Source organism: Phaenicophaeus curvirostris, chromosome 1 (genome assembly GCF_032191515.1).
Source record: "Phaenicophaeus curvirostris isolate KB17595 chromosome 1, BPBGC_Pcur_1.0, whole genome shotgun sequence".
Classification (NCBI taxonomy): Eukaryota; Metazoa; Chordata; class Aves; order Cuculiformes; family Cuculidae; genus Phaenicophaeus; species Phaenicophaeus curvirostris.
In genome coordinates this window covers 78673564-78700941 of record NC_091392.1, presented here as the reverse complement: position 1 = coordinate 78700941, position 27378 = coordinate 78673564, and the positions used below count along the sequence as shown (strand labels likewise).

General features: G+C 39.4%; 1 protein-coding gene across 4 annotated transcripts in view; it reads left to right on the top strand.

Annotated features, from left to right (window-relative positions):
- The window catches only part of FAR2 (fatty acyl-CoA reductase 2), a 150000-nt gene that overhangs the window by 101660 nt on the left and 20962 nt on the right, over positions 1-27378 (top strand). For all 4 annotated transcript variants that reach the window (XM_069864254.1, XM_069864239.1, XM_069864248.1 and 1 more), the window contains exons 3-6: positions 11882-12057; positions 14684-14863; positions 19611-19788; positions 21122-21166. In XM_069864254.1, the coding sequence (XP_069720355.1) occupies positions 11882-12057; positions 14684-14863; positions 19611-19788; positions 21122-21166 (579 nt within the window). The remainder of the gene's footprint in view (positions 1-11881; positions 12058-14683; positions 14864-19610; positions 19789-21121; positions 21167-27378) is intronic.

Sequence of the window (27378 nt, the reverse complement as noted above, 5' to 3'; positions counted from 1 at the left end):
TCTTTCTTAGTAGAAGAAACTCGTCGTAGGCGTAATTCTGCCGTGGTGTGTGGGAGGGAAATCTTTGGGTACAGCTGGTTCTTGGTGAACAGACTTTAGTGACTAAGACCAACACTCAAAAAAGAATGCATCTATCAAGCTGATTCGCTGAAGAACAGAAATATGAAAGATAACCATAATATAAATACAAAAAGAACAACGAAGCAAGGCTACCTGTTGTATAATTGAAAGTGGCATTTCTTACAGGTAAAGAAATTACTTTTTAGTAGCTGTCCTATCAAAATGATTCTCTGAAATGTTTCTTTTTTAAATACTGATGTATTTATCATTGAGCACAAGAGGGCAGAAAACCAGGCACTTGAAACTCAAAAGTAAAGAGTTCTGCACTAGCAGAAATTTTACCTCTACAGATTCACATCTATCTACTTGAAAGTGGTGTGGGAAACCACTGAGAATTTCTGATGGAGGTCAACATAATTCTAGTTTTTACATAGCATCTCCAAAGTTCTTGAGAGACAAAAAAGAGTGATAAACCATACCAGGGATGACTGGTAGGTCACCTTTGAGACATTGGTAGTGATTCAGATGTGACTGCCTTGCCTGCGCTGCCTGCTATGACCAACAGCACAGATCTATCCACTAAGCAACTGCCCTGTCATGTGGATCCTCAGACGTGGGAGGAATTGAAATAGCAAAAGACTGTGCTGCACATCTGTCCAAGGGGCGTCCTGCTGCAGAGCAGTGGGAACCACAAAGGTGTAATAGTAATTACCTGCCCGTGAGGCTAGAAGTGCCCCTCTCTCTAGCTCCCTTGGGAGGTGGTAGTTCGCGTAAAGAAAGGTTTCAGAAAATATCATCCTGTAGACCCACCAATATGTACTGTTAAAATGTACAGATTCTTCAGTTAGGCTCATTTCAGTCCACTAGTGTGGATAAAACCATACTTATTCCTTCAAGGTCCTACAAAAGAAGTACCTGTACTGTGGGGTATTTGCTCGGTCATGAGTAATCATTTGATAGCTCCATGCCAGCCGTTTGATATGTTGGTGTTCCATTTTTGGGGTGTTTAAGCATCCTACCAGCTGGGAATTAGATAAACAGCATCTCAATTTTACCAGTGTGAGAGCTGAAAGCATTTAAATAAGTGACCCCTTCTAACTTGGCAGTATTTTTTCAGGACTCATTTGATCAAAATGCAGTTTTAGGTCTGTTAGATCTGCACACCCAGCACAACTCAGGGGAGATTATTTTAAAGACCCTATCTACAGTGAACTTTTTAATTTATTGCTCACTGCAGTGTAGCTGAGAAATTCTCAATCAGATGTATGAAACAGTTGTCCAATATACTCCACTGCTGCTACTAAATACGAAGCAGACAACACAGTTTCACTTGGGTCTAATAGAACCAGTATTAAGCAGTCTGAGACTTAATTCTACTTCCCTTTGGCATTACAGTAAAAATCTCCATTTTTTTAGTAGATGACTATATGTACTCTGAACTGTTCTTAGCTACAGTAACTGATATTTAAGTGCAGAGTTAAAGGCTATCGATACAAAATATCCTGCAGTAATGTTTCAGAATTGTCATCTGGCCCTGTAAATTCGTATCTGAACTGGCAAGGTCTTCTGACCAACATGCAAAGAAATGCGTATTTTCATGGCTGCAATCCCAAACATAGATAAGTATCCCTTGGAAGTGAGCTTTTATCTTGGAGATGATATCCCGAGCTTGTTTTCTGTAATGCCAATTAACTGATCTCCATACCTCACAGGACATAGATGGCTCCAGCATTATTAGTGTCATTGTTCATTAGTCGTTATTTCTTTTAGTTCATAGTGTGATGATCAGGTATTGTTATATAATTTGAGCCTCTTCAGGAGATGCTTTTAGGCATGTGGGAGGGAAGGAAACAGTATTTTGGAGAGTCATCTTTTCCAGTATAAAAGGGAAGAAGATCTTCTTGTTTTAGTATATTTTTTACTGTTTCTGAATTAGATAAAATTGCAATGCTCTGAGTGATGAATTGAGTAAATTATGGGGAGGTAATAGTTGCGCTATCATCCCTGGAGAGAAGATGCCAAAACTGAATGCTTTACATTTGAAAGGGACAAGCTGCCATAAAATGTTCATTGTAGGGAAAATTGCATGGGTTAGGATTGTCCTTATTCTCTCCTCAGAGCCCCACTAAATCGGTGAGTTAAAAACACTTCTGCTGCAAAAATGAGTCTGAAAACCGCATACCTCTGAAGTGAGAGGAATGTATCCATGAGATACTTAGCCATTAGACCACATACTACTGGAAAATCCAAGACACAAGTTCACCATTAGGGCATGTACCACCTCAGAGATCATTTTCCGCAGGTATAGCACAGCAGTACTTCCACTTTCTTGCTTGGGCATCCCATATCACTGCTCAGGGGATCAGAGATTGCATTAAATACTTCGGGCCCCAAAGAGGTGGAAAGTGCGTGATATCACAGTACTAGAAAAAGATACTGAAAACAGAAAGCATGAAGGAAGGCAAGGGACCAAGAGGCTAAGAGAGTCCCTCCATCAGAGTTACAAGCTCAGTTGGGATGATCTGTTTGTGCTGTCAGGTTTCCTTTAGGCTTACAGGGATGACATCATGAGACAATTCCAAAAACTCTTTGAGATCATAATGTACCAGTACACTTGCCCTTTTCATATACAATGTCAGAGAACACAAAGGTCAATATTTTCTTATTCTATTAAAAGTGCTTTGGAGCCTGTGAATAACAGGTGTCGGAGGAAGAGATGGAGACTGCTTGGGGAGGATTCTGAGCATCCATCTGGAGATGGGGTGAAGGCTGCCGCTGTTGATTAATCGGTAGGTGTGGACTTTAAGGATGATGAGCCAAAGGTGGTAGCCATGTGATTCTTTATGAATATGAGTCTCCACTTCAGCTTGCATGCTCAAAACATAACTGAATTAGGAGACTATGATGATGTTTTTAAATTAAGCAGTACACTACTAAGAGACTAATAAAGCAATTAAATGATAATTAATCTAAAAGCACACATGACTATAAAGCTACTAATTATCATTCTTAAGTCTTATGAATCACACTTGAATACTACTGAATTACAACTCTACCTCCATTCCCAGTATTTAGCGTTAGGATGCAAGTCTATCACTCCTTTTTTCACTCACACATGAAGATGTGATGGGGGCTCCAGCAGATTGTCCAATGGGGGTCCCTCCAGCATCATTGTGGACCAAGAGTCAAAGATAAGCTTCATCACCATCTGTAGGTGTCTACATTCTTACTGACAAAAAAATCCCATCTTCCTTTATTCTGTAGTTGATTTTATGTCTATCTTCCAGTTTTCTGTTTCTTGATGCATCTTTTCACCACACTTGCACCTCTCTTTCTTCATGCAGACTCCTCCCAAGTAAAGTCTGTCCCCAGTTACTTTTTTTCTAATTGGTCCCTAGTTGGCTGTATCCATACCCAAGGTTTGTGGGTTTTTTCCCAGTGCTGTTACTTAGGCAATCCTGACTTTGTATTTTATTAGTTAAATGCCTAGGTACGGGTGACTTTGCAAGACCTGGCACTCCAAAACTCTCCTACTAGTATCCAGTTCATATGAGCATCACGTTGTTTACCTAAGACAGATCATTTTATTTTAACTCTTCTACCTAGTTCCAATTAAGCACAAGCAATTCTTCTCTCACGCACAATCAGCATACCACAGCACAAGAATAATGTGGTTTGGTGCTCATGTAGCCTTGTTTTCCTTGAACTCTTTTACACTTTCCACAATCCCAGTAGGGACCTTCCCTAACTATGAGGCCTAGTGCTCCATCAGGACCTGCTGCTTAAGCTTATTGCTCTGTAGTAATGCCTACAGAAAGCTGTATGCCTTGAAGATACTAACTTTAAGGGCTATGTAGTTTCTAAATCTTTAAGCATTAGGGTTTTTCTCCAGGGAATCTGGAAAATTGATGGACTGTCTCCACTGAATATGGCAGAACAGGTGGAGATTTAACATAGAGATGGGTTGTACTTCCCTCAGTTAAATAAATAGTTAGAATGTATAGCCTCATGCAAGCAGTCCTTTGCAGAACATTGTCTATTTCTTACTTGTGAAACCACTGTGTGGGATGAGAAATGTATTTCTGTTCACGTAGTTGGTTATGGTAGATTATGCTTGTTTCTTCTCCACTTCTTCAGCCAAGGTTTTTCACCGGTAGATTAAAGCATTAAAATAATTTATAACCTCATAGGACCAGGGCCAAGGACATAGGCTCATTAGCAGTAATCCCTACTCAGACAGATGGGGAGACTTTTGTGTACAAACAACTTTTTATTGTTCAACCTAGTTGAAAACGTTGCTCATGCTGGTGACGCATGGGAAAGTGGTTTGTTATACTTGAAGCATAATTAGCTGAAGTGTTCACTTTTCTGCCTTATGTGAGCTGGGCAGCATGAAACTATTTTGTGAGATGTAGATCTAGAAGGTAAGAGCAGGGCTGCAGCAAACATGAATGCTGTTTCAGCTTACATGAATTCTCCTCTTTGGTCACAATTGGAAGGAGTATGAGCTGAGAATGTACTGCAGCAAGAAGTAACTTTTCTATTAATATGTACCATATTCAGGGTATTTTGAGAGTGACATGAAGACTGCATGCCTTAAGCCACAGGTCCTCTGATCAGAAAGTTTTAACAGTATGGCTTTAGCTGGAATAATTAATAGGAGTTCTGGAGATGGTAAGTCAGCCTCATACTGATTGATTGCCCTCTAACAATCTCTGAGAGATGCCAGAACAATCTAAAATGTGAGCCTGGCTTAAGGACATTTGGTATGGCTTTCTTATCTTTTACTGCCTTAAAGAGGAAAAGTCTTGCAGAGCGTGTGAAACATCAGCTGGCTTGTCTCACCATCAACAGTCTTGGAGCATTCTAGTCAGGCACAACTGTGACGGCAGGGTAGGGAGAAGGTTTTCACGTGGTGTAACTGAGCCATCTGTGGCAAGGCTATGATCTTTGTACCGGGAAGTTAGCAACATCTGTTCCTGGGAGAAGTGTTACTATCGCAAGCTGACATTTAAATGGCCCTCCTAAAAACAGGTATCTTTGTTCTGAAATGAGAGTACACCTCCTGCTTTATGAGACCCAAGCTAGTGATAAAGGGAGTACACATGCCAAAAGGCTGGTGTGGATTTCATGGAACAAATTTGTAATTTGATACAGTTCAGTGGGATTCCTTATATTTTACGTATACCCCATGTCACAAAGAGGTGAAATTTAGGAATGCTGATTATAGGCAGAACCAATTGATTCAAGCACTATCAAAAGAGGTATTAAATTCAGAAAGGTGTCCGTATTTTGTGTGACATGCAAATAGGATGCATTCAGAGAGAAGGTCTGATCTGTGAATCCAGATATCAGTCTTGTATTTGGGCTTCTGCAACCATTTCTGAAGGCTTTCCAGGCGTTCTTTGGAGAACTAGTCCTAATCAGAGACATTAATTACAGCTGGTCACCAGTAAGAGTGGTACTTGCAGAGCCACACTGTATTCTAAGTAGCTGGACATAGTTTGGACAGATGGTTCTATCTTCCTAAAGAAGTTTTAAATTCCCTAAGCTGAAGGCTACTTGGATGAAAATCAAGGATTACATGTAACTCTACTTCCTTACTTGCTTGGAATAGTGACACTACAGAAAATCGGTTTATAATGGTTAAGTCATCCTTAGATGTTTTCATAGAATCTCAACTGTTTCTTTCTTCACAGGACTCAGACTCTTTTTTCACAAGTGCCTTTATTTCTTTTAGTGTCCCTGCTCTTCCTATTAGTCTCATAGATTGCTTTACCTTTTAATAATCTCCCAGTAATTTTCCAGTTTATTTACTTCCTGTGTGTGCTGACTGTAGCTTTTCTATTAGAATGTGATTACAGTTAAGTGACAGCAAGGAAAGGAAGCAGCTATTGGACAAAATGAGGTACCTGGGCTTAGTGCTTTTCTTTTAAGAACCAACCAAAAAATTACATTGTGAAGATGAGCATAACAGAAATGTACGTGCAATAGCATAACAAGGCCAAAGTATTTCTGTCAGACTTAATTACAGAAGGAACAAACTGGGATCTGTGTTATAGAGATGTTTCTGCTAATGATTCCTCAGGGTTTAGCACTGTGGGGAAGTAGCACTCAGAAGGCAAATTGAAAGCAAAGGCAGGTTGAGCGATTTGGATCAGCTTGCTTGAGTAGCTGGTAGCCCCATGGAACATCTGCAGAAAAAGGTGCTTCTTCTGTGTATGATTTGGCTGGTGGGAGCAGATACTAGCACACAGTGTGCATGAAAGAAAAATTATGAAATTAGAAACTGTTCTAGGTAAATGCAAAAATTCCATGTTTAAATGATTGTATTGTTTGACAAGGTGCATCAGTTGAATGTTCTTGGGATGAATTTCAGACACCAAGATGAGCTGTCATGAATTGGCTTGCACTCATGACATTAAATTTTCTTACCTTCCAAAACATCATGGATGCATGTGGTATCTCAGGTGGGAAAAGCCACTGTCCCAGGACAACTATTCATTTCTGACCAAAGACTTGTTCATCTTTCAGGTTGGTTCAGACCAAAACTGTGCTAAGAACCTTCTAATGGTGGACCGATAGAGATGATTGAGTACTAGAGCCAAGGACATAACCTGCCAGAGTTTAATTTACAAGTATACATATTGCCACAGAATTCATTAGATCTCTTGGGTGGTGGAGACTGAGCACAAGGGTCCTAAAATTTGCTAACTGTAGAGAATCTCCTAATGTGGCTCATGCGAGAAGAGTGACTTCTACCGTACTAATTTTCCAGATGTTCAGCTGTCTGTGCTCGAGTACCATCTAACTACAATGTTTAAATAATCTTTTTTTTCTTTTTTTTTAATTTTTATTTCAGTAGGTCTAAATATTTGAGTCATTCATCTCAATTTGTCCAGCTTGTATTATGTGTGACATCAGTGGATTTTTTCCTCCCTTCAACTTTTAATCAGGGTGAATTTTGTTGCCCACATTACCCGTGATCTTCTTCATGATGTCCTTCTCTACTTTATGCCTTAGGAAGAGGTCAAAGACACAATTAACACAGCTTTTATTCCTTGTTAGTTAGTCTTGGGGACTCAGCAAACACCTCTGAAGTTCCCTGGTGCCCAAGCAAATCTCAAAGAGAAACTTCAAAGATCTGTAGTTAAGACAGTGGTATAGGAAAGCAGATTCAGATCACAAGTCTGGATAACTGTACTTATCAACATTTCCAAGTACATAGAGTGATTCTCTAAGTAGTGAGAAGTGACTTCTGCATGGCAGGAATTGAGGAAGGGGAAATGGATGGGTCTCTGATCGTAGCCAAGTGCTCTTGTAATCTTTTGGCAACTGAGTCTCCTTGCAGGTCTGCCCACATTGGGGCATAGATACAGAGGAGGGATGAGAAGGAAAACAGTTCTGGAAAATGCATGGGAAGAAACATGTTAAATGGTTCTTTGTAGGAGAAGCTCCAAGTGTGACCAGCCTCCTTCCCCTGTTTCAAATGTTAATCATGCCATCAAATGCTGATAGTGATATTTGTCCAAGTACCACACAGAGCCACAAGAGACGTCTGTGATGAGTTTAAGAAAGCTCCATGTTCTGTCTGTGGCTTCTCCACCCACCTGTATGGTAGTACTAGAGACTACCAGAAGCTTTTCTATGTCTAAGTCCCTGATCCTTCTGTCTACAGTGCCTGTCTCTGAAGCAGCTCCTTCTAGTGTTCCAGATTAATTGACACATAACCCAAGTATTCTTGCTAGAAAACAGCAGGCTTTGTCAGCAGCCAATTTTCAAGGAAATTGACTGTTTAAAACCACATTCTAAGTAGCTGGCTATACATATTAGTCTTAGCTGACTTAGATTGAAATTTACTGTCTTTCATCTCTTTGTTTCTGTAGTCTTTATCTTTAAATAATCGGCTCTTTTGTTTACTAGATGTTGGTCATGGGTACTGTATTTTCACTACATTAGCTCTGTCAGGGGAAAGTAATAGCTCTAGATTGAAGCATAAGCCATTTGTTTTCCTATAATGAGGAACACTGCTGCATGCTTTCTAACTGATTGGATGAATTATGCTTTATTTGCCTTGAGAAGAACCATACTTAAAAGCTAACTTTCTGAAGAGGAAATGAGGCAGAGAGAACACAATGGCGAGGGGGAAAAAGGTCTATGCCCATTAATGCTGCCTCTGTTGCATTCTCACTCATTTCTTGACTGAAGAGCCCTAATGCTTATCGCTGGGAATGTGCCAGGATAAAAATTAATTGCAAGCTAATTACTTTATGTCAAGAAGCTGCCCAGTTATTTCTCAAATTTGTTACAATGATAGTTCTAAATGCAGTTATGCACCTTACTTCCTTTAAGACTTTACTGGAAGATTTTATCAGTGGCAAACACAACTGCGATACGGCTTTTCATCAGAATAAAACTGCAGAGGTCAGGTGTTTTTGTAAAGAGTTATCTTCATTACTTAGGTACCTGCAGTATTTTATATTTGTGGTGATCACTCCTGTCCATTTATGATACTGCCATTTACATCACAAAGGGTTTTACTCTCTGTATCAATATATAGCCTCTTCCCTAGTATTTAAGCACCAGTGCTCTATTCAGATGAGGGACATTTTAAAATTATTCCACACACTTTGTTCTTTAAAGGAATTACTGCCACAATTTTTACCCCTTGGCCTATGCCTTACTTAGAATAAATTCTATTTCCTTTATTGAGACAATTCACGCTTATATCATCCTGAATTATGCTAAGCAATCCCTTCCATTTCTTTATCTGAAAGGCTGGAAGCTTTTTGCTTTTTTTCTTTTTAATTGAACTCTCTTAACCTTCATCTTCTCAGTAGTTCCTCAGATATGAAATTCATTTGGGGGAAATTCTCTGATTTTTCTCCATTTTAAATGTTTCCATATGGTAATGCCTTGAAATGTGCATAGGGTAATACAAGTTACCATCTTCTGCTAATCTTCCTAGGGATTAATAACCTAGAATTAAACCTAATAACCTAGCACGTATTGAGCATACCCGCCCCCACTGTGGATCAGTGGCTCATGAATAAAAAAGTGGGCTCATGAATAAAAAAGCTGGCAATATCTGGTTAAAATAGGGTAATTTGGATGCCTTAATTTGTTGGGTTTGTACCACAGGAGTAAAAAAAAGGTTACCTTCCTAAGTCACACTTAAAAACTGGATGATTTCTGGGTCAGTCACCAAACCATATGGCCCTGATCTGGCAGAGGGAGAGCCGTGAGAGGTATTGCTGAAGAAGTAGCTCGCTGCAGAAATGAGCCACAGCAAGTTAGGCACTCTTACTTTTCATTTTTCTGTGTTTGCGTCACTGAAAATGTCTCCTGAGGAAGAAGCAAAACCTTTGGCAATTAGACGATTCAGTGGTTCCCTTATTTTTCAGCTGTGCTGCTACGTAGATGTGCAGTTTGCTGTTTCTTTGAGGGTTTTGTATCTTTGTGGTATAGAAAAAATTCTAATTGAAAGATTGATGGGCAGAAATCTGTCTGAATTATTACATGCGTTAAGGCAAGAACAGGGAACACAGGGAGTTACAGATGTCCTCTGAGAAGGGAGGTCAAAGCTTAAGTGGGGAGGAATAGTAGAAGAGATGTCCGTCAAACACACTCAAATATAAGGTTGGGAGAAATTCCTCTTTTCACAGTAAGTGCTTGAGGTTAGATTATTTTATAAATTAAAATTACCTGATTATAACACAAGAAGAATACAGCACATTTCAGAGGGAAATTCTTACCTCTGTTGAGGGACAGCACAGTCTATGCAGAACTTGCATCCTATTTTGAGGATTAAAATGAAAATAGCAGCTGTTAGGTTCGTTTATGCTGTTTTGGCCAAGGCAGCAGTATTGCCCCTGGAATGCATTAGGGTGTTCAAAAGGACACCGAAAGCACAAAATGTTATTACTGATTTCCCTCAGTTTAATTAGTAGTAAACAAATTGAAGCCAAACATCTTTCCTTTCTCTTCACTATAATTCTGTGGCAATTCATGTATCACTTGTGGTTTATTGCTGACTTGGCCAGTGTTTTCAAACACTTTGAACAATACAGCACACCAGCCAACTTTTATCCATTCAATATGTTTGATATTGGCAGATGACCTCTAAAAGGGAAATGGAGAACAATCCTTAGGCCTCATGCAGTTATTAGCAATTTATGCTCTGGGTGAGCTAATAAGAATTTAGAGATGCAGTTATTGCTTATCTGCAGTCTAAGCTTTATATTTATTTGTTTTGTCTTTAAATCTTCTTGCACTTTCTTGTAAAGCATTGACAAGTCTGAAATCTTCAGATGCCATAAAAGAGGTGGCAGACTTTGATGAAACAGCTGCTCATGTTATCTGATTTAACAGTGACAATGAACTGAATGTTCTTGTGATCCAGAAGGTTTTCAAAGCGCTATGCTGATTTGTGAGCTTGCATTTAGAAATTACCTTCATCCTTCAGAGAAATGCAGTGAATCATTGGAGGGGGTGAAAACCTACAGCTATTAAGCGGCATGTGGTAGCAGGCAATACCTAGCAGAAGGCATTGAAATATTAGAGGAGATATTATCTGCAGTGGGAACATTAAGAGGGTTTTTTTTAATTTTATTATTATTTTTGTTGGGAGTTGGTCAAATACAATAATGCTGTCCAGCAATGCAAAATGTTTAGAACAGATGCTTCCGTTAATATATCTTCAGATATTTTTCAAATCCTACTCCAGCAAACTCACACAGCATTTTGAAATCTTCTCATCTTCTTTGCCTGTGAGATTTGCCGAATAAAAAGTCTCCTGGTGAAACGTGGAGTAGCTGTCTGCTTTCATGGCAAAAGCAGAACTCACTGCACTATTATCAGTGACCCTGAGGTACTCATAGAGTAAAAATAGGAACTGAAGGAGCTGTTGTTTTCACATAGAAACTTTTTAGGTGCTGACTTTTCCTTTCAGGACTGTGCACAGTTGTCTTGCTTCTCAAAGTACTTGCTATTTCAGATCTTAGGCAAAGCAGGATGCCGTATGCTGGTTTTGGACAAGTCATCAGAAAGAACAATGTGTAGAGAATCAGAGATCTTTTTAGTGGACAGATGCACAGTCTTGTTCTGCAGAAGACTAGGCAGAAAAGATCTATTGGAAAGAGCTAAGGATCATAGTCATAGAAAAAAAGGGCTGTAAGACACCTTCAGAAGTCAGCTAGCTGCACACTTGTCTAGTCATGGAAAACTGCTGGTGGCAGAAAGCAGCTTTAGCAGTACAGGTTTGTTAAGGTTCCATCCCAACAACAGTTCACCACAGGTCTCATCTGACATAAACAAAGACTGACAGTAGGCAAAGAATAGCATAAAGTAGAGGAGAAGCCAGATTGTGCCCTGCTCCCCTCCTCTCAAGTTCTTCATAGAACTGCTAAGGAAATTTCTTGAGTCTAACACTTCACAGTCTTTCCCACTCCATACTCTGCCCTCTCCTTTACTTTCCATTATGGTCCTGTAAGCAGCCCTGTAGAGTGGTTGCAAGAGATGTGAAGATAAAAGAATTTCAATGTCTGTCCCAGGAAATGAGTAGCGCAGAGAAGATTTATTCTTCTCTTCAAAGCAATGTATTACTTCCCATATTTTTGTTCTGTTTCCCCTGTGTGTTTTTCCCATGGGAGGGAACAAGTGAATTAACTATTTTATCATCTCATTTATATCCTCTCTCTGAAAGAACCAGGCATTCTTTTTCGTGCCAGATTCATTGATTGATGTAATCAGACTGGCTATTAATCAAAGTGATCTTGGTGGCCTAATTCTGTACCTGATCTCTCTCTGTTTGTGCTTCTAGGTCTTTGACAGGGTCCGAGAAGATTGCCCTAATTTCCACGAGAAGATTAAGCCTATTAACGCTGAACTCACTCAGCCCAAGCTGGCCATCAGTGCTGAAGATGAGGAGGAGCTTCTAACCCGGGTCAATATTGTCTTCCACTGTGCAGCAACAGTTCGCTTTGATGAACCCCTGAAGTATGTCCTGCTTTCTGTATTTGCTAAGCATGATTCAGAATGCACAGTAGCCCATAACACACCATTCAATGCACCCTTATATAGCTGCAGTAATAGTTCTCCATTTACTTTTTCATGCTATATGTGGTTCTACAATGTAAATGTTCTGAAAATGTCATGTGCATATGCACGTCAAAAGTGAAGTATCTTGGCAGATTTCCATGGGAACAGAAGGAAGTACAAGCCTGGGTTGTAATATAGTAAGGGAGTTAAGTATGACCTAAAATTAGAATAGGGAAAAGTGTGTTTTAGGTCAAGAGGGAGATGTTTTGGCAGAACTAGCTGGAGACAGCTTGAAGTGAAACTATGTTGTGTCTGTCTCTAAAGCTAGTGTTAATGGCCTTTCTTTGTTACTGGGAACTGAAGAGGGAAATGAGATGTTATGAAAATGGCCTATCACAAGCTTTAAAATACTAAGCACTCGGTGTGATTAACTGTTTACAATAAAAGCTCAGTTTCTGAAGGAACTCCCTTGGGAGTGCCTGTCCAGGAGGGTTTTTCATTAAGAAAGAACAGCAAAAATGAGCCGCTAAACCAAGATGAGATGTGTAAATGCTTCTGTGCAAATCTTAACGATCAACAAAGCAACACAGATGATCTGAATTGTCAGGTCTTCACTTTTTTTTTGAAAAACACTAAAGCTGTGAGAGTAGAAAACATAATTGTTAGTACCAGTCTTACCCACCGTGTCCTCCATAAATAATTGCTTTTTTTCAACAACTAATTAGAGAACACACCAGAAAGGAAGCAGCTCTTGATTTAATCTTGAGCTACGCCTAGGACCTGTCTTGAGATGTAAGTAGCAAAGAGCTGCACTGCCTTAGTAGCCATAAATGGCCTTAAGTCAATACATGAATGAATGTGCTATAAAATTACATTGCAGTGGCATGTAACAGCAAAGGGAAACTAAATTTTAGAAAAGGAGGATAGCTAGAAAAGAGTTAAAAGAAAAAGTGGTCCTCTGCTTGCAGGCAGTGTAGAAACTATTTAAAGGCTGACTGCATGTGATCTGTCAAAATCTCCCTAAGAGAACAAGGAAGATCTTGTATGATTAAATGGCAAAATATGAGAAGTTGTTGAAATCAAGCTATTCCTGTCTGAATAATAAAATATATTGTATGGGTAAAATAGCAAGTAGCAAGTTAAATGTGAAAGCAAAATTTTACTGCTCAAATAAGAATTTTAAGCAGCAACTTTCTAATAAAACAAAATGAAAATATTTTTTATATATAGCAGAAATCCGAAGCCTGCAACAGAATGTATAAAACCGTTAGATAAGAGAGGTGCAAAAGCAGTGTTATCAAGATACTACAAAAGCAGCAACAGAGAAACTAAATGAATTATTGGCATCAATATGCGGTACGTCTAGGGAATTCTCCAGATGGAACACTCGAGGGCAGAAATCTGAGGCACTGTGTTATATTGAAACATTAGTAGATGTGGTTTTAATATAAATGGAAAAAATAAAGTGTAACAAAAAGTTATATTCTCCTGGAAGGCTGAGCGAAGTCTGAATGTCTCGACAGAATCTGTGCTGGGTCCATGTTCTGAGTGCAAATCTATTCACCCCTCTCAGAAGAGATACAATCAAGTAGAAATGTACATAGAAGACTAACTTTCATATGTAGAATAGTTAAAGTAAAAGTATTCATCCTGCTAGAAGGGCAGGAGGTAATAGAAATATATAGAAAATACTGTTCTTTAATAGCAGCATGATGAAATAAGTATCTTTGGTTTTAGGTATTGTGATCCAAGCATTAATCATACTCTTAGCTTCTGTTTTCATTCATCTGGACTATTTACAACTTCTCTTCAATGTTAGTGTAATTAATTTCTATAGTGTAGACTCTATTTGGTAGCATTATTCATAACCTTCTGCATGTTTTTGAAAGCTTCTGCTCTTGGGCTGAACATATGGCATATTCCTTAGTCTTATTTTTTCTGTGCAGGAAAGTGTCTTTCTTTCAGTACGAAGTGTGCAACAAAGTTGAATGTCTTTTCACTGAGATCCATTGCAGATAGTCTCTAGGACAACTTCTAGCTCTGCTGGGTGCTTCAAGCTCATCCTTGCTAACCAGGACTCTTTTTCTCTTAGGCTTATCAGTTCTCTTCTCCCTTTCCTAAGCATTTATCTCTAATTGTGTCTTCTTTGAGAATGAATCTGTTATTCTGGGCCCAAGGACCCTTTGATGCTTACTGAAACCATGTGTTTATCTGGTTTAGCAGTGGACCCTTAAGGAGAAAATTGAATGGGTTCCATAGGAACCATAATCCCTCGGTGGTAATGAGTGTTGCGAATACGTGTTCCAGGAAGGGATCGCAAGTATGTCAGATGTAGAGATTTTAGTGAAATGTTACTTTGGATCCTTTGAATTGAGTAAAAATATTTGAGAGACATTCCAAGGGCAGGATCTGTGAATCCAACAGCATCACTCTGAATGCAATTTTATTGAAGCTTTCTGCTCTGCTGTGACCCCATCTCTTCCCTTACTTGCCTTTTTGTTACTTAAGGTTTGGTTAATGCTCAGCTTTGATCTATTCTTTCCAGTGAAATGCATTTTTCTTTCTTTTCCCCTGTCCTCTTTAGACATGCTGTGCAACTGAATGCAGTGGGCACACAGCGGCTTCTTGAGCTGGCCCGGCAGATGCAGAATCTTGAAGCGTTCATCCATATCTCCACCGCCTATGCAAACTGTGTCCGGAAATGCATAGATGAAGTCATCTACCCACCCCCAGCTGAACCCAAGAAGCTCTTTGATTTAGTAGAGTAAGTAGGAACTGTATCACTTCTTCTGGCAACGTGCACTAGGAGAACCATTTCATTTTTATTTAAAAAATTTGTTTGTCTAAAGAAATAATTTCACTGTTTAAGCACTACTCCAGAAAATTCAGTATATATTCAGTATATATTCAGTTTTCTGTTTGAATTTCTCAAGTAGCCCATATTCTTGGATATGTTTACTTCCAGCTAGTAGCCATCTGTCATTCGTCATTTATTCAGCACCTGAAGCATGATAAAAACATAAGAAATGCCCTAGTGCATTAGAGCAGTAGGCTGTCTGACCAAATGCCTTGGCCCCAGCAGTAGCAATGGGACGTACTGTTTAAGGTAACTACATGAGCCGGGATAATTTTTGCACTCCCTTCCCCTTGTAGCCTCCCAGAAACCAGAACTGTAGTATGAGAGGTGTTAGAGCCTATTTTTTTTGATCAATTTTTGAATTCATTCATTTGTTTAATCCCTTTTTTAACTTTCTGTTACTCTGCTTTTACAACCCCCTGTGGCAGCAAGTTCCAGAAGCTTACTGACTGCTGTGTAAAGATGGGCTTTCTTTTACCTGTTTCAGGCTTCCATACTAATACTTTGGTTGCATGTCCTGTAGTTGCAGCATTGCAGCAGCATTTGCCCTATTCACTGCCTCTGCATTTCTGTAAATCTGTATTACATTCACCTCAGACTTTCTCTTCTGCAGCCTGAAGAGTTCTAGCCTTTTTACTCTCTCCTCATATGCCAACTGACCTGTCTCCTTCATGATTTTAGTTGCCCTTCATCTGTCTTTTTTAAGTCCACTCTCTCCTTGAGATGCAGGGGCTAGACAGAACTGCATTCAGTACCCTAGGTGCAGTCACTCCAGTTTTTATTGAAATAACTTCAAAATTACACCGTTGTTCTTGTTCTGAGTACCTGATGATGTCCAACATTTCACTGACTTTTTTGTCTGCTGCTGCTCATCGACCCGAAGATTCATGGAGCTGTCAGCTGCTTCTAAGAGCTGTTGCTGAGCTGCAACTGCCAGTTCTGAGTTCAGCAGCCTCTAAGACCAGTTTAGACTGCTTTTGCCTGATGCTTCACCTTACTTTTATTTACAGTGAAGCTCATCTGTCACCTTTTTGCCCACTAACTCAGTTTTACAACATCTATTGGAGTTCATTGCTATCAATATTACATTTCACTGCCCGCAGTAGCTTACCATCATTTGCAGCTTTGGAAACATTTAATGTTAATAGCTTATATGAAAGAGACTCCAGCAAAGAACTGAATGCTAATCAGAAACTTGCAGAAGTGCCTGGTTACCTGAGCAGTTGCTACTTCGGTGGCTTCATATAAGACACTAAGAATTCATTTACCATATTTATTATAGGTTTATTAGAAAGGGTGGTGTTTGAAAGAAACGTTGAGTGACAGAGGATGGTCATGCAGATGTGTCCTTTGATGTATTTATCTGAGTAGTATGTTTGGTTGTTTTTTTCTTAGCCACATAATTAAAGATTAGGGGTTTTTGCTTTTTTACTAGATTTGCCCATTTGTTTCACTGTTTTTCCTGTGCCTCATGCTCCAGAAGTTTATCACCTTCTAGTACTTTCAGTGAGTCAGAAATCACAGCATACACTTAGCTAGGCATATGTTTCTTTATAATGTTTGCAGGTAGCATTATAATTGCTCACAGCAAAGACAACTGCTGCTTTCAAAGGCACTGAAATCATGTGGGCCTTGTTAAAAATCACTGTCTTCAGGGTCATTAATTTGGAAAGTGTTCCCCAAATCAAAAGACTTAGATGAAGGCAGTGGGGCTACAGAGCATGTGTAGGAGCAGGATGGAGAAATTGTCTGGGATGTTGGGAATTGACATAAGCAGAATGGGATAGAAAAAATTCTGTGAGGCTATGAAGGGTAGGGGATTACTTGAGGGGAGAGAGAGAGAGGGACAGAGGGAGGGAGAAAGAGAAGACAAAGTAGACTTGGAAGGAAGTGTGAGAGATGCATCCTTTATTATGTACAATGCAAGTGGAAGAAATAATACGTGGATATCTGGTTACAGAACGTTTTAGAGTAAGGAGATTAACAGGTATCAGAACATTACCTTCAAAAGTGCGAAGGGAAAAAAGCAGCAAGGAAATATAAACTCCCTTCCAAAGTGGGGATGAGGAAATACAGGTCACATTTTGCATGTATAATCTGTGAAAGCTTCCCTTCACAGGCAACAGTTCTGTTAAAGTGCTCTTCTGCAAGTGCATTAAGAGGCAGGATCACACAACTCGGTGCAGTAAAAGATCCGTTTCATGATGCTTTTGGTCATGCACTTGATAATATGCTTATGATTCTTTATTCAGTTGATATCCCAGGTAGGACTCCCAGCTGTAACTTTTCTGCTCTTGTCTTTCTATTACATCCCTGCTTTCCAGTGTTTTGATATTTAACCTGCAAGTAAAGCCACTGGCTTTACCTGTGTAAACCAAAAGTCACACTTACAATTGCTGCCAGGCCAATAGAGGAAACATATAATCGGCTACCTCAAGAAAGGTTTGCCTTAATCTAAAGCTGAGGTATATCAGCTTTGAAGGGTGTGCTGAAGCAAGGAACACAGCACACAGTGAAGTGTAGGCTGAAGCAGAATGATTGTCATTATTGCAGAAAGTGTGGATCCGTCATCACTTACAAGAAAGAGAGTGTCTTATTAATGCAAAATGATTAACACAGAAAGTTATGTTTTCTTATGGCAGAATAATTTGGTGCGTATCTGTGGTGAAAGAAGGGGTTACTAATTGCTTAATTTGCATCTCTTGTTTCTACAGTGCTATCGAAGCAGTGAACAAAAGCAGTAGCTTTGTGATTTAGCATTTTAAAATCTTCAAAGTCAGAGTGAAGTAGGGACAGTTCACCTTGCTGAACTGTTGGCTCAACACTCCTGTGATGGTAATGCTGGTAGATGAAATCACCTGGGAAGCTGGTATCCTTGAGACAGGCAGGAGCGTGGTCCTCTTGGTAACTACTTAAAGTAATGCAGAGGTCTGTCTGGAAGGGTGAGAACAAGAGGAAATTGCTTCTCCTTGTAGTTCAACACCTATTTTTGCTTTATGAGAAACATTAACATGTATGCCTCTATTATTAAGAAAAAAAAGAGAGGAAGAGGAGGGAAAAGAGATTTATGCGGAGTTTAATCCGAGTTCCCAAATGAACCTAGTCTTCCTCCAGGCTCCACAAAAACAGACATCTCCTTTTGGTAGGCTGATAATTAATTACTCAACAGGTTCAAACAATGGCAATTTAGGTGAGACCCTAAAGGGGCAAACTAAAAGAAGCCCTGGAGAGGGCTGCCTAAACAGGCTTTGTAAGTTAAGTCAATATAGTGTGCTGCTTAGAACCTCTGCATAGTTCAGCTTCATATCTTATGCTTAAACCTATTTTTCTGCCTTGGTTCTGAAGCATGGGACTAGGGTTGCAAAGGAAAGTATTTGTGCCTCCATACAGCGTTTCTTAAATTTAAAAATAAAAAAATCCTTATGCCCAAACCTGACAGATTGTTTATTACTCATTCCAAAATGGAGAGATTCAGTGAATTCAGCCTTCCTCTTCAAACTCTTTCGCAGTTCCAGTGAATCAGTATTTTCTCATACATTTTTTCCAGTAGTATTTCTGTATGTGTCTAATGAGAGCCATCTGAAAAGGGTTGTGCTGCTTCAGCCAGTCATGAGCTGTTTGCCTGTTTAAGTTTATGTGATCAAGTAATTCTCCAGGTGTGACAACCTCCACCTTATTGCCCTCCCCTTGACCTATACCTGTCTCTGAAATTCAAGATAAAGAGGGGTGAAATGAGGATCTAAAGGAAACTGTATCCTTGCAACACCTCTGTGAAGCGCACACCCATTCAGTCTGATAAGTCCATTGACTTAATTACAAATTGGATTATAGGAGTTAATCTTCGATTCTGTGGTGTAACACCAGACTACTGAAAGCCTGTCAAGGATTGGCAGAGGTGTTCAAGGGCTCTGGTAGTACAGCCAGTTCCTGTCCTTTAGACCTAAATTCTGGCAGGAGCACTGGAATCTTGATGGTGTGCCAGGGAAGAGCCTTTGAGCCTTGGGCCCTCACTGCAGCGCTGCAGTGGTATGGGGAACTTTTTAAAAGGTATATGCATAACTATTTCTCATGGATTAGATACTTTAGTACTTTGAAAAAAATACTCAGGGGGTGTGTGTGTTTATTTGGGGGTTTTTTTTAAGCATCTAGCACTGACAGTTTCCTGATTTTCTGTGTGAACAAGCCTGCAGAAAACCAAGAGAAAGGAATTTCCAGCACTAAGTAGTGCTACTGGAATAATATCCCTGAAATGTAACTGGGAGTATATAGGGACTGTGTTGGCTGAGTGCTGCCTAGTGAAAGTAATAGGTTGGAAGGCTCCATCTGCAGACCATGGCTATATTTACATTACAGATTGACGTGAAGTATAAAACGCATAAGACATTTTTTTAAATGATATTGTATACATACCTGAAGTTGAGCTAGACATCATAGCATGATGCTCACCGGCATTATTTTGCTCATTGAAGACCACAGGAACCCTTTTTCCCTATAGAGCTGTTCCAAATCCAAACCGGTTGCTCCTTGCTTTGTCTTAAATGGCTTTGACTTGCTTATGCTTTGTTTCAGATGAGGGTTCCTGTCTCACTGGTCTTTTTTGCCTCAGTATTCTCTCTCTGCGTGGCAGATAATGATGTTCTCTTGTTTCCTGTAGGTGGTTGGATGAATCTATCATTCAAGACATCACACCCAAGCTGCTCGGGGCCTGGCCTAACACTTATACCTACACCAAAGCCCTGTCAGAGTATCTGATTCAGCAAGAGAAAGGAAACTTGAACATTGCTATCATCAGGCCATCCATCGTGGGAGCTAGCTGGCATGAGCCTTTCCCAGTAAGCATGCATACATAGCAATTCCCTACCAAGAGACCTTTGATAAAGCTGTAGCTGCAGCATCTCTCCCTGCTTTTAGCAGTGTCCTCTTGTGAAACAGGTACTCCAGTTCATAGGGAAGCATATGGAAGAAGTGGAGGACCTGTGCTGGAGTAGAGCAGCAAACCATCTTCAGGGAAGACTCTTGTCTCTAAGTGAAAAGGACTCATTTAAGGAATTATAACAAGAACTGGGATAATAGTGGTGTGAGGTGCTGGCCTTGCAACTGACAGTCTTACACGCAGAGGATTGTGCTCAGATAGACACACAGAGAATTGTCTGTTCTAGCTGGAGAAACAGAAGATCTGAGGGTCGATCATAGTCCTGATACATTCTGGTTTGAGTTTCTCCCTGGTCTAGTCAGCATCTTAATGAGGTCCTGATGAGCACCCTAGACTTTACATGGTCCTTGAAAACATTTGATAAAGTCATGTGCAGTATCTCTGTCTTATACTGGTAGTCATTGAATTTACTGGATTCACATTTGTGTGGGCCTGTTGCAAATACAAATGTCAGCCACACAGTAATTAAATGCAACTGTACTTTTGGACTGAAATAATTCAATAAGCTAAATATACTGGTAGGAATAATATGCCCTACCATTGCAGCCAAATTGGCAGAGCAACGTAAAGTCACCTTGGTTCTTTCATGCACCTGGAAGCGTGCCAAAGACTGGTGAGATACAACCGAGGCTCTGGGCCAAGCTCCCCATCTTGGAAAGATGGAATGAACTCTGTTAGGTGTCATAACTTGTTCTGGGTCAGACAGCTTATTACAGCTCTTAATTCCAGGTCCGACAAGTGGCATTTTTCAGACCTAGAGTAGGATGAGATTCAAAAGTGGAGTGGTATTTTTTTCTGCCTTGCTTTAAAAATTAGTTGGAGTAATCAAATCAGTCTCAGTGACATCTTCATGTTGTGTGTCAGAGGGTATGCAATACACAGAGAAGTGTGACAGCACCAACACACTATAGTGTTTAAAGCCAGAGTTTATTCCTGTAGCCAAGTTATTATAGGAAAGAAGTGATTTCTAAAACCAGAATTTGTTTCTGTTGTTGATGAGTAAATTGCAGACAGTACGAGGTATCATACAATGCATCCCCTATTTAAAATCAATTAGGTACTTTGTAGTGGTTAGGTTGTTGGCAGTTGTCCTAGATAGGCTGGCATGCATCTTAACTGTTGTCTCATTGCTTCTTTTTCTACGCCACAGCCTTGTAGCCCTTTCACCATTTCAAAGCCTATATAAGCGATATGTCACTGAAAGAAATAGTAATCATTTTTCTTTTTTGCAGGGTTGGATTGACAGCTTCAATGGGACAAGTGGAATACTTGTTGCGGTATGTCTAGTTACTATTTAAGCTCCCCTTAAAGTGGAGTTAGAGTTACTAAAATAGCAACTCTAAAGTAACTCTAAAGCTCCACTTAGAAACTGCGCGCAAAAAAAAGTATCGCAATTTTCTGAACCTAGTAGAAGGATTGCAGTACACCTATATGCCTGTAGGACCTAGAAGGCTGTGTATTTATGGTGCACTTATAAAAGAACATTGAAAGAGTATTCATGTTGCAGCTTCACTAAACATGAATTCTGGTTTTTAGTTTTGGACAAATTTGGCCAAATTTTCAAAGAAAGGGCAAAAGATGCATCCTTGTAAGTAGAGGTAATTCACAGATGTCGAAATTTGAATCTTATAACAGAACTTAATTTTACAGGCTGGATTACTGCTACAAGGCAGCATTACTTACACTTTCATTTACCTTCGTATTTATTGTTTCTAAGTCCACTACTGTAGTTTGTGACCGTTCTGAAATAACAATAATTCTGTGTCTCATTTGCCATTGTTTTGTACAGAAATTCTCCATATGCAGAATACATCTAAATAACGTGTGCAACTATGAATTCTGATTCTGCTAGTCATGTGGATAATCCACTATACTCTTGCTTAACACTGATGTAAATAACTGCTGTGCAAAACGGTGAGGAACAAACCCATAAGAAATATAATTACTAACTTGATAAAATATTCAATGTAATATGAAAACAATCATTACAATTTAACATATGAAAACAGTAAAGGTCATACCATTTCTCCTGGCATATATTTTTATTTTGTAGTAAAATCACTGCCTTAGGTCTATTTGTCAATGCACAATGCTGTATAGCTGTGGACAGATATTTTTGTTCATGTATGATTTGTCCAACTTGATTACATTCTAAAAAATGTATTGTAATCAGCCTGATGCAGTGTATAAGAGGATTAGTAGTCTACAATCATAGGAGAGGAGACCAAAATCCAAATATCATCTTGTTAAAAAAATCTCATTTGTACCTGAAGTAGAGCATAAATAGAGAGTGTTAAGAGCTATTTCTGGAATCCACAGGACTAGTGAAATTACTGGGTATGTCCCAGCTAATGCTTTTATCTGAAACCCCAGTTACCCATTTCGTAGACATCCAAAAGCCTCCAAATACATTATTTTTGTTCACAAAGTGCTATTAGTTCCTATTCATATCACACTTTCTTTAAAACAATAATTTATCGGCCTTTTACTCATTGCTGACTACTCATAAAGCTTGTACTGCCTCTCTCTGCTCTACTCATAGCATCTTGTGGAATTTTCTGTGTTTTCTTATGACATTTTGTTCTTATAATGACAAAAGAAAGGTTTTGCAGTTCCTTAGTTCTGCAGATCCACTCCTTACACTTCCATGTGATAGGTTCTGTGTTTTGTAATGATATTCATGATTTTTTGTTTCTTTATGTTTACTTCGAGCATTTAAAATATCTGTTGCAAAACTTTGTCCACAGCTACGTGACAAGAAAGATGCAATACAAAAGATTTCCATTGGGTTGCTCTTTATTCCCCACAAGCAAATCACCTAAATAACAAAATACAAGTTGCTGTCACACATGTATCATATGCCAGTATATTATGAAACACTTAAATGCTTTCAGACATATAAAAACATGCCAATCAAATGTAATTTAAAATTAAAAAAGCAATTTAAAAAATTTAAAAAGCACCTTTTCCCTCCATTTTTTCTTTTAATCTGTCAACAAGTAAAAAACACCTCATGGATAAGTGTTCAGAAATGTTACACATATATCAGTCTTTTTTTTAATAGTGTCCACTTTAGGATATTACACTGGAGCTTGCATGTATTTCATATGCTTATCCTTTGCCACTCATACAAGTAACTGGAATTTTCTTTCTTCAAAGCAAAAATTTCTAGCCTTACTGAATGCAATAGCACACATAACAGTGTGTTCACTTTGGCCACATTTCACACCCAGATACCAGCCTGTATCTTTAGCTCCAAATTAACTCTTTGGAAAGTAAAAATGTTGAGGTTCTAGGGTCACTGCAGTAACCCTTCTCTTTTGTAAAAAAGTTTGGCTTGTACTGAACAAGTTTTGAAATAGAGATGTTATTTTTTAGTCCAGGATTGAAGCTCTGAGGCTCTTCAGTGTAGGAAGTAAAGAGACAATGAAATTTGTGTCATCTGCATTGAGCTCTTCAGTTATGAAATATGACAATTTGATATGGAGCTATATCAAGACTTAACTAAGAAAAAGACAAAAATCAATGCCAGTAGGTGCAGGGTGTAGAGCAGAGGTTTTTGTCCATGTCTAATCGCTCCCCATAGGCAGCAGCATTGGCTGGCATCAGTCAGGAGCAGAGACTCCATGATGTGGAGAAGTGAGAGAGGATTGCCAACATTCACATCACAGATAGTATTTGTCTTGTACCATCTTCAGTTGCTACTGAACTTATACAATCATAGAATTGCTTGGTTGGAAAAGACTTTTGAGATCATCAAATCTACCCATAACTGTCCACCACTAAACCATATCCCTGAGGAACTCATCTACCTGTCTTTTAAATATCTCCAGGGATGGTGACTCAACCACCACCCTGGGCAGCCTGTTCCAGTGCCTGATAACTCTTTCAGTGAAGAAATTTTTGCTGATGTGTAGCCTGAACCTCCCCTGGTGCAGCTTGAGGCCATTTCCTCTCGTCCTGTCACCTGTTACTTGGTTGAAGAGACCAACACCCTCCTCACTACAGCCTCCTTTTAGGTTGTTGTAGACAGTGAAAATGTCTCCCCTCATCTGCCTTTACTCCAGGCTAAACAAACCCAGATCTCTCAGCTGCTTCTCATAAGGCTTGTTCTTCAGCCCCTTCACCAGCTTGATTGCTCTTTAGACATGCTTCTGCACCTCAATGTCCTTCTTGTAGTGAGGGGCCCAAAACTGAACACGTTATTCATGATGCAGCCTTACCAGTGCCAAGTACCAGAGCAGAATAACTTCCCTGGTCCTGCTGGCCGTGCTGTTTCTGATACAGGCCAAGATGCCATTGGCCTTTGTGGCCACCTGGGCACACTGCTGGCTTGTATTCAGGTATACCCCCAGGTCCTTCTCTGCCAGGCAGCTTTCCAGCCACTCTTCCCCAAGCCTGTAGCGCCACACAGGGTTGTTGTGTCCCAAGTGCCGGACCTGGTACTTGGCCTTGTTGAACTTCATCCCGTTGGTCTCAGCCCATCGATCCAGCCTGTTCAGATGCCTTTTAAGAGCCTCCCAACGTTCAAGAAAATTGACACTTCAGCCCAGCTTAGTGTCATCCACAAACTTACTAAGGGTACATTCAATCCCCTCATCCAGATCATTGATAAACATATAGAACAGAACTGGACCCAACACTGAGCCCTGGGGACACCCTTTGTGATCAACCTCCAACTGGTCTTAACTCTATTTACCACAAGTCTTCGTGCCCGGTCAGCTTGGTTGGAGTGTTACTAGTTATTTGGAAGTGAAAGGTATCTCTCTCTTGGGAGACCAAGAGACTTTTGGTCCTCTGAGGGGGAAAATAAATAAACATGTTTTGAATTAATGTGCTCGGATATAGTGAACTGGTAAATCCTGTTTGGTAGTTTGAAAATTAACCCTTGAGCATGTGATTTACATGTTAGCTTGATTACCTGGAAGTTGTGTGGTTACAACCAACTGTCTTGGCCAACTGTATTTCAAAATGTGTTTACTAGTGAAGTAGCTTTATTAGCCTTAATTAAGGATTGAAAAAGCGAAGGAAAATTGTGTATTTTTTTGAAGTCCCTCCCCATACTAAAATATTAATTGACCACTTCTAACCCAAGCTCATCCTATAAGGAGAACACCGCACAGATTCAGATTTGGTTCAGGTGATCTTTGGGATCCTCTGGGCAGAATCTGAACTCCGAACCTTGCCAAGTAGTTTGTTTGGGGTTTTTTTTTCCTCAATACTTGAGTCCCATTTAACAAATACATATATTTTACATATTAATGAAATATGGGAGTTCAAGTAATTCTAGATAGTCTTATTATGCTTCTTTCACATACAATTGCTCCAACTGCTGTGTGGAGAAGCTTTGTTGACTGAAAAGCAATTATATTTCTGCTGGACTGTAATTGAGGCATATTTTCTCACTGTTTCCTATTACATGTAAAGACCATCTTCCTTGCACAGCAGTGAAGCTGTAGGGCAGAACCATGCTTTAATTCATGTTCTGGACAGGGTCTGGCTCCAAAGCACTTCAGCTAGGAGGCTGTCCAGAAACATCAGACTTAGACCAGGAAATTATTTCAGGAGCTTCAGCTACGGTACCTTCTATTTCACCAAAGAGGAAAAAATCAGCAACTATGAACAGAAATTGAGCCATATTTCATAAAGAAGTACCAAACCATTTCCAGTGTAAAAAGTAACTTGAAACACTTAAACCTGAAATCTTTATAAAATACACAATAAATGAAATGTTTAATTCACTTGTGTATATGACCATCACATGCTACTCTGAATACAGGCAGATTTGCAGCACATCCATCAAAATATTGAAGACCTCAAGGTCTGTAGTGTACCTGTGAAAACATGAGAGTTGGTCACACAATGATCTCTGGTGTGCGTGTATTCACAGCAGTGGAAAATTCATAGCTGAGCTTGATTTGCTGCTTTGGTTATTTTTGCTTTTTTCTCCCCGTTGATTAAGAAGTAAAATAAAACCATAGAGATGTTACAAGTTAAGGTTTTAATGTCTAAACAAAAATGTGGTTCAGCTGAGGTTCAGCTTAGGGCAGCAAAAGTTAACTGGTTTGAAGAAGATGGAGACGTGGGGAAACTTACACATTTACTTGTATTTAAGTCTCTCCATCTATAATCCATTTGCCACCTGCAGCAAGAATGAGATGTAACTGCTCAGGAGCCTTATATCATGAAAACTAGAGTCATAAGTGGTATTCCCTTACTTGTAAGGTGTGAAATGTAGCAAAATCATCTGATTATAGAAGGAGAAAGGAGGGAGAGAGAAAGAGCAAAATAACCCAGGTAAACAGGGGGTGCCCTTAAAATCCACCAATGACCAGTAGACAATGACATGTGCTTTGGAAGTTAGTATCAAGTCTTAAATGGTTTTTTGATCCCATCTTTCTTCTCCCCAGATTTCAGGCAAGAGCTTTTGCACAACTAGGTACTTCCTGTCTAGCTGCTGTAGTAAAACTTCATCTTTCACAGCTGAAGAGCTTTTTCACAGGACTCTCACGTTGGAAGAAAAGGAAAAAAAAATGCTATAACATTTCCTTTGCCATGACTTTTTGTAGAGCATATTCCTTTGCCCCTTCATTCCTTTCTTCCTTCTGGTTTTACATGGCTCTAAATTATAAGCAGCTTTTTTACTTGTTTGCTTTACTAGCACTTTCATCCTCCCAGCTTTTTCACTGGGTCCCCAGCTTCTACATCAGACTCAAATTCATTGCATTTTATTTTCCATGTGCTAGATAACTTGATTACAACCCTGACTCTGCCATTGAGAATTTCTTTTTTGTTTGCTCTATCCAGCCATCATATCTGACACATGAAGTTAAGTTCCTTTGCCCCATTTCACCTCCCCACTTCTATATCGCTGAATTGTCCTGTCTGATTAAGTCACCCATGTTTTTGCCATCTGACCGCATAAGCCTCTCCCAGCAATCTCTCTTCTGTGGAACCTCCAACTGGTAACTTTTGATAAGCATTCAGGTTAACTGTGTATGTGTGCATGTGTGTGTATATATATTGGGAAGCCTACCCCCCTGAAAAAAAAACAAAGCAAGATACTTCCAAACAAAGCAAAATAAAAATCTTACTTTTCTTGCCTGCCTTTTTCCTTTGGCTGTCTGTACTTGGTGTACTCACTTACTGACATCCTGAATCTGGTTTCAAATTTAACTCTTCAGGGCAGGGGCCATGTCTTGACATAGCTTTGGAAGAGAGGAGGTTGAGAATAGTTCCAAAGGAAAGAGAGTAAAACTTTCAAAAAGCCTGTTGTTGTTTCCAAAGTGCCTGTTGTTTTTTGAGGGACACTCTCACTTCTGTTTCTTTGTGTCATTTAAAAAATAAAACTTAAGGTATCACTGAGAATTTTTCTGCAGTAACTTCTAATGTATTTCTATATATTCTAAAATAGATATTCTAATATATTTCTTTCTTACAGTATTTTGTATTGAGTTAACTAAGATTCACAGCTTTTCTCGTTATAAGG